At 35.0% G+C, this 17,691-nt stretch overlaps 1 protein-coding gene across 6 annotated transcripts in view; it reads left to right on the plus strand.

The window, feature by feature from the left end:
* Positions 1-17,691, plus strand: part of NKTR (natural killer cell triggering receptor) — a 43,914-nt gene that overhangs the window by 8,015 nt on the left and 18,208 nt on the right. For 5 of the 6 annotated variants that reach the window (XM_085316508.1, XM_085316510.1, XM_085316511.1 and 2 more), the window contains exons 3-7: positions 1,914-1,988; positions 5,966-6,073; positions 7,207-7,251; positions 9,038-9,125; positions 17,618-17,647. In XM_085316508.1, coding sequence (XP_085172634.1) covers positions 1,914-1,988; positions 5,966-6,073; positions 7,207-7,251; positions 9,038-9,125; positions 17,618-17,647 — 346 coding nt within the window. Of the gene's footprint in view, positions 1-1,913; positions 1,989-5,965; positions 6,074-7,206; positions 7,252-7,564; positions 7,593-9,037; positions 9,126-17,617; positions 17,648-17,691 lie in introns of those variants that run through there. The other variant, XM_085316513.1, reaches the window with a different exon arrangement.

Here is a 17,691-nt window from a genome sequence, read left to right on the forward strand (position 1 = left end):
ATTACTGAGGGCAAAAATCTCCCCCAGAGTGTATAGGCAGTGCACTTACTGGTTATTTGACAGCTGTCACCTTGGTAAATCAACTGCTGATGCTTGCTTTTCTAWTATTTGCAAAAGGAGGATAGTGATAACATTTTCTTCCTGAAAGGCATCATATGCTATTTCACGTAACAAATGCAAGTTAGGAGGAAATCTGTATGTAGCTTTCTAAAGTGCTTAGTCACTGTTCAGTTCAGCACTTTTGCAAACAGAGGAATAGGACTTCTACTCCCCTGAATTACTGTGCTTACAATGAAAATCTATCTTTTTTTTTTTTTTTTTTTTTTTTTTTTTTTTTTTTTTTTTTTTTTTTTTTTTTTTTTTTTTTTTTTAAGCAGTCTTCTCTATTGTGTTCTGTGTATGAGTCTTCAATCCACATAGTTTATAGTGGTTTCTTCATTTCCAAATAGCTTTTTCTTCATAGTGGTAGTTGTAACTACTACTGTTTTACATGGAGTTCTTGTGTGTTAGCTATTTATTCATTCTTTGGAAACTGTTGCATGCACCTTCTTGAGGTTTTCCTGATGTGATGACAAATCCTCAGAGAATGTTCTTAGTGCAGTTAATTAATGAAATACCTTTAATTGAAGAAATGTCTGTATTTTGAGTTTTTTGTCTAAGAGTACAGAATAGTGGGGATCTTTGTGGACTTCTTCACTTCTCTGCTGACTTTCTGAACCAATAATTCACTTCTTCGAAGTCATGTATGTTTGGACAAAACCTTTAAATTTATTGTAGTTTCTTGAGAATCTGTTAGTTTTTCTTACTGCCAAAATATTTAATAAGATACAACTGAACATTTTTTTTTTCCCCTTGCAAGGGAAGATAATTAATTCCTGGAATATTTACTTGTTTTGATAACTGTCATTGTTTCCAGGCTATACCACTAGAGGGTAGTACTCATTAATAGATTATTACCAGTAGCCTCATTGCAATGCTGGCCAACAGTGTGGTTTTTATGGCTTCTTGTTTCACAACCTGTAAGGATAACAAACTTTTTTTTAACTGATTATGTATTTCTTAAAGTTTTCCTATGTCTGCAAGCTTTTAAATTTTTGATTTAGAAATATTTTCCCACTGTCTTGGAAAACAGAAAATGTGAAGCAGTTCTAAAGTATTTTTTCTCTATGATAAGCTGCTCTTCACCAGTATTATTTTCAAAGGTATGTAGCATAGGTACCAGCGATAGAGTGGGAGTAGGTGTACTGAGAGTGGGAATTACTAGGCTTACTATGCATGCAGAAGTAGTATTTGTTTCATAATATTTGACAAGTAGAGCAATAATCCTGAAATGGCTAGTATTGTTCCACCTGCTTTTATTTTTTTTCTATTTGATTTTATCAAATATATTCTATACTTTAGTAAAGACTAAGAACTTCATTTCATATGTAATCCTTAACATGGTATGACACTAAGTTGGATTCTTTAGGGTCAGATACAAAACTGCACAAGTATAATTAATTTGTGTAAGCATAGTACCTAAAATTAAAAAAAAAAATCTCATAGCTCTCTGAAGCTCTATTTATTGTGAATCATCTTCTTTTTCAAAACAGTAATTAACTGACAGGATACACTATTAAAAGAAACCAGTTTGGCTTTCCAGGTTGAATTGAATCATTACAAGTCTTAATTGATTAATTGAATCCTAATAAATTACGTATGATGAGATTGCTTAATCTTTATTCTTGACAATCGTGCTGTTCTTTTGTGCCACTTAATTTAATATATTCATATTTGAGATGCCTGATTCTGCCTGATAAAATAACTTTTTCCAGAAAATTATATATTCAAAACATGATGATTTTTGTTTGCTAATTTGCTTATGTGCTTACAAAGAGGTATAAAACTTTTTTTTCTTTTTTTTAATCTTCTAGTTGGTCGAATTATGTTTCAGCTCTTCTCAGATATATGTCCCAAGACTTGCAAAAATTTCCTTTGCTTGTGCTCGGGTAAGTAATAGTCTTAAAATTAAGAATTCTAATATATTATAATTATTCATTTGTAGTAGTAACAGCAGCATAATACAGTGCTGATAATTTTCTGATTAAAGCAAAGCTAGGACTTGTTAGTGCTGAGGAGGTTTTGAGTAGGACTTAGCATGAAATTGTCTGGTATTCTACCTGATTTAAAGTAATTCTACATGCTGAATTAGAGTAATAGAAGTAATGTGTGATTACAGAATGCAAAATTATGAATTTATGGAGCAAAAACATGTTTGTCCTTAATCTGAGAATCCTTTAGTTAAAAGTGGTTGGTAAGGAATATGGTGGTATTATCGTTAAAGTTACGTATATGTGAAAAAGGCAAATTGGAACCTTAGAATTTAGTCAGGAGAGATTGTCACTGTACAATACACTGGTGGCACTTAACTTGGGATACTACATAGAATTTTGATTGCCCTTATTCAAGGGAAGAACATTTCAACTCAGGTTCATAGAAGTGCTCAGGGGAAGGAAGAGTCCATTAAATCTGAAGAGAAAGCTTTTTTRTTTTTAGCAAAATGGAGAACTGAGTATGATGATTCCTTACAAATCCCATGGGTTGTTTGGTGCTTCCTCGTCCATGTTACTCCTCAGACATTTTGCAACTGTAAGCTGATGTTGAGTTAGGTTATTAACTATGTGATGCAAAGAATACATTCAGTGCCTCTTGATGACCTTCAGGTCTGGTGTACCTGACTGCTCAAGTACTTAAAATTTGCCTTAAATCAACTGCACCAGCAAAGCCTTGTGTATGAAATAACTACTTTCCTGATRGTTAAAAACTCTCCAGCAAGACCATCCAGGCAGGATTTTAACRTCTGGCTTTTGTGAACAGCTTTTAGCTAAATTGATTATGTGAAASAAATGTCTTTGTGGTATCTTTAATGCATTCTTTAAAAATTCATCCTCTCAGTGCTCAGATCCYCAAATGTGGTATGTTCTAGATATCAGTGATAAGAATTAGAAGAGCCTTATAATACTATGAGCTCATGGAGGAGATAGTAGATATCCCAATTTTTCAGGGGCCCATGGTGTTGCCCCCTCTCTTTACTCCCCTGTCTGGTTCTTGTTTATTATGCCTATTGAAGTGTCAGCTGGGGGAGACAGGCAGCTGTGAATGGGAGACAACACTGTGACTAGTATAGAATAGGGGACAAGTCTTACAAGTGCATCTTAATCAGAATAAGGAACAACAGATGAGAAATAGAATGCAGTAGCAGGCTGAATAGCRTAATAACTGAGCCTCATATTCAGTAGTTCTTTTATTTAAGCCCTTACAGTGGCTTTACTAGAAAAGGTTTAGCTGGAGATAAAGGGAAGAAAAGGTGTTAGAGATCACAAGGAATGAAACTGAAGTAGACACTTAGCTGGCTGTACAGTTCATATTGAACTCTTCAGCCAGAATGTGTCTTCATTGTGCTTTCTTTCAAATGTTTTTCTGATGTCTTGCCTACCATTGAGATGGGACTAAAAGACTCACAACTGCTTGAAACATTCCTTTTCATTCTTACGGTTGCTATTACGGAATCATATAATGGTACTGTGATTTGACAAATACCTTTAAAAAAATGCCAGAAAACCATGTTAACTAAATCTGGAGTGGAGGGAAAGAYACACACAAAGGAGCCTGGTGAGTGGAATGTTTAAGAGAACAGGATTAATTTCTTTTGCTTGTAGAAGCTATGTGTCTCTGTGGTACTGGCTCCCAAGTTTGGACTCAAGATTGCTGAGCTTAAAGGTTTGGGTCATGTGACTGAGTCTTTTCTTGTTTGCGCTGATTGCATCTGTACTGCTGTTTTGTTTTCCTTAATCCCTTCATGTCAACTCTTACAGGTACATGTCTACCTGTATTTCTGCTTCTTGACAGGTTTTTACAGTGTAATTGTTATTGCTAATTTATCTGGGTCATACATGCTGTTTTCCCTGCCCTCCTGCCTTGTACTGTGAGTGTCTCTACTGCCTCAGCCCATAAGCACCTAGGCTGAACTCTCTGTGCAAGGATGCTCTCTGTTATGTGATAATATGGATGTGAGCTGTGGCCAGCTGCAGAAGGCCAGGCTTTAGAGTCATCCATGTTGTCCATAGTAGGCTCCAGCAATACTTTCTCTCTGTCCCCATGGACTGGTGTGGGTGTTCAGCTAAACTACTACTTCTGTGTCCGCTTAGACTATGTTACTAAGCCTATCTTTAGAAGAGCAGCATTCTGTTGGAGGGAGATGAGCATCAACTGGTAAGATTGCTTTGACCTCAGGCAACCCAAACTTTTGAGATGTGAAGGGTCACTTTTCATTTTCAGAGTTGTGAGCTGATAAAACATCTTCAAAGGCCAAATGAATCGCTTCCTTCCAGTGACTTTATAAGCCACCAGCTTATAAAGGCATCATTGCTCCCTGGCACCATGTGTCCTCACTCATGCTGTTAGAGCCCTAGGAACTTTATTTGGACTCTCCATTTTCATTTTGTCACTGCCAAGTGAGTTTTTGCTTGTCTCAGGGCAAGGTGATATGCCCCAAGAGAAAGACTGGAGACTAATATTTCAAATGCTGTGCCTATCTTCGTGCCTGCTGCTCCCTCCATAATCTCTCTGAGGCAAGCCAGGATTACATTTTTGTCAGAAACGGATAGGGGAGGACAGGGTGATTCTGTCTGCCTTCCTGCAACCTGACACTGTGGAAGAATGCTGTCTGCTTGGACAGCGAGATGCTTCTTGCATTTAAATTAAAACATCTGGGCTTAAACTGGCATATGTAGGTCAATTGCTGACTGACCCTCCAATCAGTTCATGTATCAGGTAAACGCAAATTCATGCGCTCTTTGGTGTTTTCTCAGGAGCTTCCCTTTGTATAATCTCAGCCAGAGACTGTTGTTGGGCACAAAATGCAAAATATTTGAGATTAGGCTGGTAGTGCAGGGTGCTAATAGGCCCTGAGAACGAGGTTTACCCACCACGGGAGACTGGTAGTTTGGTGAAGGCCTTTGTGTTGTCCTTGCCTCACAGATYTGTTTGTATAATGGAATAACCCTTAAAATCTCTGTAAATTCACATCCATTCCTTTTCCCAGAGGTTTGCAGCAGGGAGGAGGCAACTAGATAGGGCTTGAGGAGCACTTTGTGGTTCAAGGAACAGGCAGCTGCTGGAAAAAAAAAGGAGATGCAGAATTGTGGATGTGTGAAAGGGACAGCTCTTGTCACTCTGTGGATACCTTGGAGAGGGCCGCTTTCTAGCTTTACATGAGTAGAGATTAAATGGGGAACCTTCTGTTTTTTCAGGGCTTCCCCAGAAGTAATGCCCAGTTTGCTATGGGCTTTCTTAACACTTAYCAATCCAAATGCAAGATTGGGCCATCCTGATGTGTAATTAGGGCTACCTTATTTACCCTGTGCTGGAGTTCTGGAGTTGTGATGTGTAAGAGACTTCACTGTTTTCCTTGTATGCAGTCATGAGGCATGCTTGGAATAGGTAGCTCAATCCTACTTTTCCAAGACTGGATTGCATTCAAACTGAGTGGAAGCCCGTTCTCCTGAGCTCAGGTTTCTCTCCTGGGATTCAGCTGGCACACCCTTGCATGTAAATGGTTTAAACAGAACTCCAGTGTTACCTTCAGCWAAGATAACAATGTAGCTATAACCACAGAAAAGACTTAACCCATCCTTATCATGACAACAAATCATSGTAACAATTTCTTGTGAATTGTTAACTGATGCCTCCCCTCTGGGGGGGGGAGGGATTTTTTGGAAGAAACCTAGKTTTCACTTATGCATGCTTGATGTCCTTTGCAAAGTTTCCATTTTTAGTAGTAGGGGGAGAAGAGACAAAAAGTTGGACTACTTCTATCTTTTATCATATATTTTGATGGCTCTCTTTTTCCTTAGCACTAGGAGGGAAATCCTTGGAATTTGTCTAGTGACAATCTGTAGATTCTTTTTGTTTAAACTTCTTGCAGGTGAAAAAGGAATTGGAAAAACAACTGGAAAAAAGCTGTGTTACAAAGGCACTACATTCCATCGTGTGGTTAAAAACTTCATGATTCAGGGTGGGGACTTCAGTGAAGGTAAAATAAGTTCTTTAAAATTGAAATGCCTTAGAACAGAMATATTAATCTATAAAGTTGTAAAGTAATTTAGAAAATGATATGGAAGTATTAAAATGCTGTAAAATTTTCATTTTTTATAAAATATAATGCAGATTCTCAGTTTCTTTGTTAATTTTCAAAATTCTAAACAGTTTCAACTGAAGTAATTCTTGTATAGAAAAAATTAAGTTAAAAGCTGGTGGAGTTGATAACACTTTACAGTTTGGATTTGAATTCTGTTTCTATATGTTATCTTAACTGCTTCACTGTTTTTTGTGCCCACACCGTAGGGTCAGCACTAGTAATACTCATTCTTACTCCGTTTATACAGGGGCGTGTAACTTTGAATAAGTAAAACTAGTAAATATACTAAAAATACTTAATGGATGAGTCTCCAAAAGCAGATATTTTGAGGATTTAAGAATTCTTGTTTCCTTCCCTCTGATACGTGCGCAACTTCATGTTTCTGTCTGTCTGCATTCCCCAGAATATCTGCCTTTACTGAAACGTCTCTGGTCTTTACTGTAACTTCAACTGTTGTGTAACTGATGAAATGTTTTTTTTTTTTGGGGGGGGGGTGGAAATAGAAGGGTTAGGAAATAGAAGAAATAGAAGAAAAGGTGCCTTTGAAAGAACTTAGTTACTTGCTTATCTTACCAATTCTGGTGGGGTCTCAGTTGTTCAGTAAGTTGGTTAGACTTACTGTTGTCTGTCTTGCTGTTGTATTTTCTTCTGCTGCTGCTTTAGCAAGTTAGAGGTGAGGAGTAGCCTTTGGAGCCTCACTTGAGGCTTTCCAGTGTTCAAGGGCACCAAGGCAGGGTTGATTTTTTTCAATGTTGTGAGTTTCAACAGGATAATGAAATGCATCGCTAGCATGGTGTTGCCTTATAAATGTGACAGGAGAATACTGTTAGACAAGCAGTTTGTTTAAAAATAGTATYTACAAGACTAACAGATTTATAAATCTGAAAGGTTGCCCTTTTTAAGGGGGATATGCTCCAATATTAATAACTGGCCAGAATATCCTGGTTTGGTATAAATGGGTGGGATAGTGCATACAGCTTTATTCATACAGCAAACATAAGGTTTAATTCATACTTTTTAATGCATAGGTAATGGAAAAGGTGGTGAATCTATTTATGGTGGCTATTTTAAAGGTAAGGGCAAATAAATCTTTACAGATTCTTGATTCAGTTCTGAGATAAACAAGTCTTGATTCCCAAGATTCTTAATGAAAAGAGGTCTACTTATAGATCACCTTTTGCATGAAACTAATGCTGCATGAGAATTATTTTTATATGCATGACTTTCAGATAATTTATTTTTTTAATATTTAACTTTAACTGACAATTAATTAAGGCTAACATTATTGGTTAAACATGACTTTCAGCATGGAGGTTAGGCAACTTTATTCATGAATAAACTCCTATCTTCCTGCCTAAAACTGTCAACATATTCTTTTGTTTATAGAGAATGTGGTCTTTTGCAAAATGAAAAGGTAAGAGACAAAAGCTCAGTAACACAAATTGAAACTGTTCCCTTGTACCCTCCCTAGTAAATATATAGACAACTGATACGTCCATTTGTAGCTGGATATTTGTGTTGCTTGGAGAAGTAGAGTTCTGTCTAACCTTTTTTGAGGGTTAATGACTTATTCTATGAAAATACACTGGCATAATTTCCGGTTCTAAACAATTATTTCTTCTTTTGTTAACGTCCTTTTCCTCCCCTTCCCCATTCAAGGTTTGTATGCTTAGTGTTTGTTTTCTGTAACAAGAATGTTTGACTTTGTTTATATGCTACACGTTACTTTTATTTGTCAAATCTTTGTAAGTAGTGTACATGATGTAACTCTTTCTAAAATTTAGTATTGAAAAGAAAATAGTGAGGTTTATAAAGTATTCAATACTTTAAGGACATAACAATTTTTTCTTAGAAAAGCCAGGAAGTTACTATGGTATTCCAATGTTGTTAATGGCACTATGCATATTTATGACACCCCACTGATTTTATGTGTTTTTGCAAGTAGCTCTCTGAGGTTAAGTGCATGCTCTTTGTCTGAAGCAGAGATGTAGTCAGGTGTTGGAATATTACAGCATTTAGTCAAAAGCAACTCTTTAACAGAATCATTTGTTAAGAAGTTATTAGGATTGGTTTCTAAAGAGTATACATGAGGTAGTAAAYGCTTAAACAGTACTGTGTTTTGGTATATAATCTTAAAGACTTTGTATTCTTAATTTTAATGTATTGAAAAAAATMAACTTTTTAAGAAGATCTGGTTTGGTGTTGTGTTGCATGACCAGAACTCCTATTAAATTTATGGAAATAAAGTGCCTTTTTAGTCTTAATTGTGGTTTTATATTTTGGAAGAATTTAGTCTTTAGTTTCTCATTCAGTCTTGGGGGAAAATTTTTTTTTGTTTGTTTGTTTTTGTTTTTTTCCTTCATGTTTTAAGACCACAAATTTTGAATTGACAAGCGGATATCATTTAATGTGCCGTATCAAGGAAGTGGTTGTTTTGCTAGATCTTTCTGCCTGAGATGCATAGTGTGTAAATAACATTATTGCGTATACTAAGTCTTATTTTAGAATGATAGTAAAAAGTATGCCAGCTTTATTTTGCGTCAGAAAATATTGGATTTAAACCCAAGTATATGAGAATCTAATGTTTATGGAAGATGCTAATAGTGACTTTAAATTTTCTTCATTATAAATCGTTATAAAATAATTTCCTTAAGAAGGAATAATGTGTCTTTTCTGTCTCATGGGTGTGTTTTTACTCTGATTTTTGAGAGATTTGGTTAGATTTAATTTTTTTCCCTTGATATGTTCAAGCTTCTTTAGCAGCAGAGGAATTTCTCCTTGTAGCATCCATATGTTACTAATAAAAACTTGTATTCTTTGTCAGGGAAAATCTGACAAACATATTTTTTCTTCAAACAGATGAAAACTTTATTCTCAAACATGACAGAGCGTTCCTTTTGTCAATGGCAAACCGAGGGAAACATACCAATGGTTCCCAATTTTTCATGTGAGTAGATGTAATATGACAGTTGAGCTTTTCTTAAACAGAGAAGCGCTGTTCATGAGAAAGATGGTATTGCTAAATTAACTGTAACAATGTTATCCACCTTATTTCAAATAGAGTTCAGTGGGTACCTGCAGTATAAGCTGTGATAGGAAATACTGGTTATCACCATTTGTTTGTGGCATTTGTTTGGATTAGAAATTAATACTTTGTGGATATTTCTTGGGGTTTTTTTTGTTTGTTTGTTTTTTGTTTTTTTTGTTTTTTGTTTTTTGTTTTTTTTTACCCTAGAAGACTGGGTTATGCTATTACATGTTCTTAGTGTCCAGAAAATAGATTCTCTTGCTTTGTGTGTACCAACGACAGCTGAACAAATTAACTGTGAATTACATACGGAGCATTGTATACTGAAGGCAGTTAGATCTGTGGTAGAGATTCTGTAAGGTTTTGTGTATGCGCTTTAAAATGTAGTGATATGTGATTGAGGTTTTTTGTTTGGGAGGGGGTAGTTTTTTATTTCCTTTTGGAGTGTTTTTTATCTTGAAATGCCTTAYATATTGCTGTGTAGTGCTGTTCGGATGAATGTAACAATTCTTTGGGTCCTAATACTGTGTAAAATATGTGCTGAAAGTCAGATTTTCCTATATTAAAGAAAAAATCCGTTCTAGTATATAGATATAGTTTGTTAGACTGTAAAAAAACCATGACTGTCCATTATGAGTAAATATTAAACATTGAAACAATTCCGGGACTTTTGGATAGAGCATTTTTTGTATTCTAGGTTCAGCCTTAGCATTTTTTGTATTCTAGGTTCAACCTTAGCATTTTTAAACCTGCTAATATTTATATGAATATTCATCTGGTTTAATTCTCTTTAAAAGTTTTTTTCTATTAATGCGTCACAGTTTTTATTTGAAAAGATCTTTAACTTCGGGCTTTTATTGAAAAGAAATTTCCTTGTGATAAAACACTAGTAATTTCAAAATTAAACTTCAGTGTAGATGCTTAACTATAAAAAAAAAAAATCTTTTTCTTTTCTTTGCCATCTTTCTTGAGGGATAAGAATGAATGGCGCTTCACTGTCTTCAGTAAAGGATTAAATTGTCCTGATATATATTATGATTTTTTTTTTTGCTTGAAAAGAAAAAATTCATTATATGTTAAAGTTCAGATAAGAGACATTTTTGGGTCTCTTCCTAAAGAATGTCCTAAAAATGGAAAATGAGTAGGAATCTAAGAGGAAGGCTTTCACAGTTGCTGCTGTTCTGACTTTCTGTAGAGATAAAATTGTAAGATAAACGTCAAAAGCTTGTTTGTTCTCACCTTCAAACCAAATTTGAAATGTCATTTTTCATTAGAGTAAACCTGAAAATACACTCACACGCCCACACACCAATATACATATAAAACTGTAGCTTAAAAAGCTCTCTGCGAGGCATTATTTCACTATTTATTATTTGGTGATGTATCTTTTGATTCTCTTGTCACAATTTTCCATTTTTAAGCTTATCTGAACAATAYACATGAAAACTTAATAATGTCACCTCAATCCAGAAGCTGTTATTTGAGGGCTCTAAAGTTTCTTTTTCTCCTCTACATTTAATTCAAATGTCTTTCTCTTTCCCCTTATGCTTGGTAGCCTCAACTTGTTTAATTAGATCTAACAGACATAAACACCGTATCTCTCCCCACATGCTGAAACAACCTGAGGCTGTAGTAAATGCTAAATTGTAATTTACATGCAACAACAAAATGAACTGTTTTTAAAAATACTTCCATCAAACCTAGAAGTATTTTTAAAGATGCAGATGTTCTTCAAAAGTTCTTTCTTCTGCCTTTTTCTTCAAATCGCTGTTAGGAGAGAATTTTTACAGTTTGGGAACTCAGTCAGAGGTAAGACATCTAAACGTAACACCAGGCAGGATACAGTAGTGCAGCTCAAAAGGCGCAAGTTGCCCATATCTTGGCATTTAAATGTGGGCCCTCACTCCCTAACTAGTTGATATGCCTGGCTCGCCTGCAGATACCTGTATTTAAGATATTCAAGTTAACACATTTAAGCTGAATTTTAGCTTTGTCCTCCAGTCCTAGAGATGCATACATTTACAAAAGCTCTGTGGAAGCCACTGCTCAGAAAGCAGATGCATGTGTATATGTCCAGTCTGCTGCAAAGGCAGGTTCCCGTTTGATAAACTGTATAGAGACAAGGATGGATAGTAGGCAACAGAGTGCAACAGTGTCATCTTGTGTGGAGGGTGGGATGGTTTTTGTTTTGTTTTGTTTTTCCAGGAGTAGGACTTGGTTTCTTCTTCATAACATGGAGACTATGGTATTTGAGGTTCAAAGCAGGGAACAATTACTAAAGTTTTTATCTAGACAGATTGCTTCTGATTTTTAACTTTAAAATGGAATACATCATAGCAGTTACTCTTGGTTACATTTGTCTGATTACTTTAGGGAATACAGTATGTATCTAAGTTTCTTTAGTGATGTACTTCAAACTGGAATCAAAATGTATTTCTTATACTCAAAAAGAATGCTCAGTGATTCCGTAGTTTATTAGTAAGAAAAGTGTTCTTCAAACATGTAAACAGAAGTTAGGTGAAAATGTTCAGTGGGTATTATCAGTCTTTAATTTTATTAAATAGTTTTATAGAAAGGGAAATAGTTCATCTCCGTTTGAATTCTTAATTTTAGATTTTTTTATGTAGTCCATAAATGTCTTTGGGAAAACAGTTMTATATTTCTCTATCATACGTGTGCTTAATCTGTAGCAAATGAAGGGTGCTTCAATTTACTTTCTTTTAAATAGTATTTGTCCAGTTGGAGTTAAAATAATATTAAGAATCCTGCATATAACAATTACTTRCTCAGTCAAAAGTACTTTCCTTGCTTAGCATATTTGGAATCACCAGTCTTTACAGAAGCTAACAGGCAGCAAATACCACTTTGAYAGACCACATTGTTAATGTGCTCACTGTACAGGACAGTGTTTTATGCAGTGTTCAGAGATCATAAATTTGAGCTCCAGTGGTCAGTTTTATTTACAATAGAAGCTCAGGACCATTGATATAAACAAGCATCTGACCTGTTCTAAAATACCTGCAGTTTTCTTCGATTTGTCAGGAATTTCTCAGACATGGAGGAGTTTATCAAAGCATTTATACGCAACAATAGAGAAATAGGTATGAAAAAGGTAGTTAAGTGTTAGGAAGCTTCAGAGAGGTGAGCTTGAGAAGAAAGAAGGTAAAGCATTGGTAGTAGAAGTAGACTGAAGAGTGCCGGTTTGTCAGAAGTGCTGCAAATTAGCTCATTGACTAATTTTTGCTACTATTTTTACTTGAGAAGAAGTAACAATTAGATTGAAAGGAGAATTATTTACTAAGACAGGATTATGATTTTCACATACACACACTTTAAACATACCAAGCCTGTTTGCACGTGTGTCTGAGAAACCTTTCCTAGGTAGAAGGAAATGTTATTGAAATCGAACAGAAAGGATACACAGTCTGTCCCTTTTTACTATTTGGATTTGTGAAATATTGAAACTTCCACTTTGTGTACCCAAAGGGATGTGCAGTAGCATTTTAGTAAAAGTTTGTGTTATGGACAATTGTAGAGGACCAGTTCACAAATTAGCTATTTATGTTCTCGGGTAGCACCACTGTTAAGTTGCTTCTTTCCTTGAATAACTTCTTTCAGAACCTTCAGTTATCTAGCAAGTTTTCTAAATATCTTCAGAGTTTAGAATCTTTTTTAATTTTTTCATTCCTTGTTGTTGTTTGGATGTTGAATTTCTAGAATAGGATAGAGGTTGACAGGAGGAACATTGGAATAATCTTTCTTTTTCTGTATATTTCAATGCCTGTTTTGACTTGATCTGGATGCATTCCTCCCCTGCCCCATAATATTGCACAGACATGACTGTATGTGTGTGTGATTGAGAGCCAGTGAGATTGTCAACCTAGGCTAGGATGTTCCAGTTCAGGGGCTCTGTTACAGTGTTCGATGATGTTCCTGAGTGATACATTCTGCTGTCAAAGGTGCCTTGTCTCTTGAGAGCCCTCCGCTGTCCCTATGGCTATACCCAAGCTGCTAGTAAGGAAAATTGCAGTGTGAAATAAGTGCAACTCTTCTGAAAATACTACAAATGTGTATATAAAKTATTATAAAATACATGAACCTACTAATCCTACAAACACGTGTTTAACTTTGCTTCTCTTAAGTCATGTCAAAATCTGTCAAGCTACTCTTACTAGCAAGGTAGAAATGTGAATGTGCAGAATGAAGCATAGAGGAAATGGAGTAGGAGGTAGAAAAAATTAGTAACCAACTTCTTTGTCATTTAGAAGCTTTGTGTAATAACTAACTTATTACCTTGTTACTTAATCAGTTAGTTTACTGAGAATCCATCCTTACTACAACTTGGAGCAGTGCTAGAGTTTTGCTCCTAACCAGTGCAAACATTTGGAATTCCTATTTTACTTAAATTGAGGTGGTTCAGCTGTTGCTGTGAGGTTTTTTTTTCCCCCATATTGAGAATATTGTCAATTTAACATGTCTCTCAAGCACTGCTTGAAGAATTCTTGATGAAGACTAGATATCTTTCTTTGGTTTTATTTTATTTTTTTTATGTATGCTGTCATGCCTGGTTACTGAATTCAAATGAACTAGCCTCTTTGAAYTGTTAAAGGGTATATCAATTGTGAGGATTTTGGTTTTGTTTTTACAAGTGAYTTTCTGAATGTTATCAATATATTAGTAGTGGTTCATTTCTAAGTCTTACCAATGTCTTAAAACATGACTTTTTTTTCAATCAAGAGTTAAAGTGATTTTTTTCCACTGTGAATAAATACCTTTGAGCTGGTTATTTTGCAGTTTACAGTTATTTAAAAGGGCACTAGGAGTTTCAAATGAAAGGGGCTGATGTTTGATCTGTGATCAAAAGTTATGTAAACCGGTATATGTAAACTGGTATATGTACACCTAACATGCAAGCAGTTCTGTTGGCTTGATTGTATGTTTGTGAAAAGTACAGTCTGCACAGAATTGTTCACAGGGTGCTTGAATATGTCTTAAGTTACAAACCCGTCACTTCTCTGCTCAGATATGCAGACAGATAATTAAAAACTGCTGGTCTATGTAGAAGACAAAGTACAGTTAAGGTTTAACTGGTGATGTGTTTTTGAAACAACACTTCTGTTGAGAATTAAACCAGAACAAAACCAAAGAATTTTGGTGCATGTGCTCACTCTCTTTTTTAGAAAAAGCACCTATTTTTCCTATTTTTAGAAAAGTTTCATAATAAAAGGAAGATGTTAGACATCTGTGGAACTTAAACTGTGGCTTACTGACTTACAACACATTTCATTTGTAAATCTAAATGTTTCAATTATGGGATGCCATCCTATAAAGTATATACTTAGGAACGGCTTCAGTAGAGCATTTGAGCACCTTTATAACTGCAAGCATGTGAATAATCTCATTGAAATCAGTTATTCATTTGCTTAACGTTGTGCATGTGTTCTAGCACTTTTGCTGGTTTGAGACTTTCAGAGGGAATGGGAGGATTCTCTTTTCTAATGGCTTATCTTTGTAATAGGGTATGCAAGCAGGTTATGTCTTCAGGTTTTTTTGTTTTTAAGGAAAACTTACTGTAGTTTTCAAAGTGCCTGATATTCTAAAGAAAATTTAGAGCCCTCTTTTTAGGCATCCTTGTTCTGCATACAAATTGATTAATATTAATTTAAAATTTGTGTTTAWTAAAACATAGACTCAGTTTTGTCTGAAAATGTATTACAATTTATTTCTGCCATTTTTGTGTAAAATTTACAGAAACAGTGTTACATCGTGCGCTCCAAAGGTAATGTCTCATTCCTCTAAGGCTGTGTCCTTTCCTTTTCTCTTTCTGTTTTTATCTTTCTTGTCTTTCTGATCATATTGTTATGCATTGAATCTTTTATTAGGACTGAGTTTCTTGGGGGTGGGYGATAACATGCTTTTTATCAAAAAGATACTCTTCTCCTCAGCAGTATCAAACCAATTTACCTTAATCTTGAGAGAATAAAGGTATCTGTCTTTCTGTAAATAACTTGGACAATAGTGTATATTATGAAGTAGATTTTGAGTATTTTAGACTATAAAAGTTGTTTTATTAAAGCAATTCTATAGATATTATTTCTTGGGAGGAACTCATCATAACTGAGTTTCTAAATGCAAAAGTATTAGGTAGGTTTTCTCCTGGTGAAGTTCTGATATCAAAGTAAATGCTTAAGAATTGACAGGCGGAACATAAGCACACAACTAAGTGGTCTTCTAAAGTGGAAATGACTGCAGGATAATTCTAATGTCACAACTATAACCTTGAGATGAGAAAACTGTCAAAGGCCCAAGGAGGAGTTAGGTTTCTGCTTTCCACAGGAAGTCTGTTAAGTCACCTAACTCCTTTTCATGCGTTTGGAGAAAGCATTACCCAAGAGGAAAACTTTATCCTAATGATTTTCATTTCATGAACAAGTAAATGAGGAAAACTCTAGCCATTTTACCTATCAAATTGCCAGTGTAATCAGAGAAACCTCTAAATGGCTTTTAGTGCTACTGACTRTCCCTCTCCTTGCTCCTTGAGGACTAGTCTAAAGAAAGTACATGCTCAGGTAACTTGCTGAATTGGTTTATAAGTGCTGCTGCAGCATGGCAGGAGCACATTACTACAGCATTTGTATCAAGTGTATTGAACCTGTTGCTTTCTCTAGCTAATTCTAAATGCTAAGATTTGTTTGCTTTTGGTTTCACTGAAGTAACCTCCTTCTATTTTCACTACTTCAAATCAGCTTTATATTAAGCCCGCTTAAAATGTTTACTCGACAGCAGGTTGTTAATGCAGTTAACTTTGGCTTATAGAACTTCAAAAGCTGTAACAAATTTTCTGTTTGTAGCAATATGCTGTGTGCAATATGCTGTATTGGTAAGAGAAAAAACAAGTACACAAAGTACTATTAAGAGAAATAAAATATCTTCTCGATGCAATTTCTTTCCCTGTGTTAAACTAGAGAAGTTTTCTGTAATATTCAATATTACAGAAGTGGAAAGGCTGTTYGGAGCTTAACAAAATTGGAGTGTAAACACTCCTGATTTGCTGTTCCATCTTCCAGCATGCTTTCTAACACTAAAGCCTTTTGTGATCTAGAAGCTCAAAACTAGAGTGACRGTATATGCTTAAAAGTAGCTTTTCAGTAAATATAATGTATAATAATATATATAATAAAATACTGCTTCATTATCGCAAGTTTGCATTGTTACAAATTCAGATAAAGCGTCTGAATGATAGATAGACCCTGTGATTATTTTTTGAGATGAGCAGAAAAAGGCTAGAAAGACAAATCAGTGACCATGGAGGAGAGTGGAAAAATATTTTTAAGTAATTAATTAACTAACTTTAAATGCAAATCACCTTGACTTCCTTTCCCTCCCTGCTCCATATGTAAGTTTAATGCAAGTTCTCATGTCACTTAGATTTGTCCATATAGTTTGGTTCCCACTGCAACATTAATATAGGCTAGCATATAGAACTCAGATGAAAAAGTTGTGAGAATGTTTCTGAATACAGAAGTAATTTATTTCCTTCACTAGAAAAGGATTTAGAAAGGTACCAGGTGATAGCATCATTATCATAAACTTGAATCTTAATGTGTAATTATAGATGTACAGCATTGAGTATTTGTATTTGAAGTCAAGTCAGAAATCTGSCTTAGTTTCATCAGACATCTCTTAGGCTAATGTACAAAATGTAATGCACTGGGATTTCCCTTTCAGGCTAGAAACAGCTAAATAATGSAAGGCAAAAAATAGGGGAAGTCTGAATTCATCATGGAAACTGTAGAGTATCGTATACTGTCTGCTTGCATTGTGCTGCTGTTACTTTAGGGAAGCCTGTGAGCTTATGAGCTGAAGTGCTGTAGTCTTGGTGGTTAAATACAGATTTATTGCTTTGTATTCTGAGTCATGAAGCCAATCAAGTAGATGGAGAGTAAGAAAGCAAGAAAAAGAGACAAGCAAAGAATCTCTCACGTATTATAACTGTTTTCCTTATTTTTTTAATAGAACTGATTTTTAAGTGACCTTATAATTACAGAAATGTTTAAATTGCAATAATTAGCCAGTATTTATTGTAAACTCATATCTTTTGTGATTAAAAATGTTGTTTTTGAGTGCTTATTTAAAGACATTTATATGGAGATTATTGCATGCATGTAATGATACTTGGTAGCACTTTCAAGTGTGCACAGTTAGCTAAAACTAAATGTCAWGTAAAGGTTTAAAAAAGGGTGTATGTATGTAATTTGCAAGGCTTTTATTTCCTTATATGTAATTGACTTTTTTCACTGTTTTTTGTCTTACCTTCACTTTTTTATTTTTTTCTGTGCCATTCTCCTCTTACTTCACCTGACTCCCTGATTTTTTTTTATCATCTTACCATCTTGCTGTTTGTCAAACAGAACAACAAAACCTGCTCCTCATCTTGATGGGTAAGGGTCTTTTATAGTTTTCAAATGCTGATTAAAATTTGAAG

Source organism: Rhea americana, unplaced genomic scaffold, assembly GCF_003343005.1.
Source record: "Rhea americana isolate MKP2758 unplaced genomic scaffold, rheAme1 scaffold_47, whole genome shotgun sequence".
Taxonomy (NCBI): domain Eukaryota; kingdom Metazoa; phylum Chordata; class Aves; order Rheiformes; family Rheidae; genus Rhea; species Rhea americana.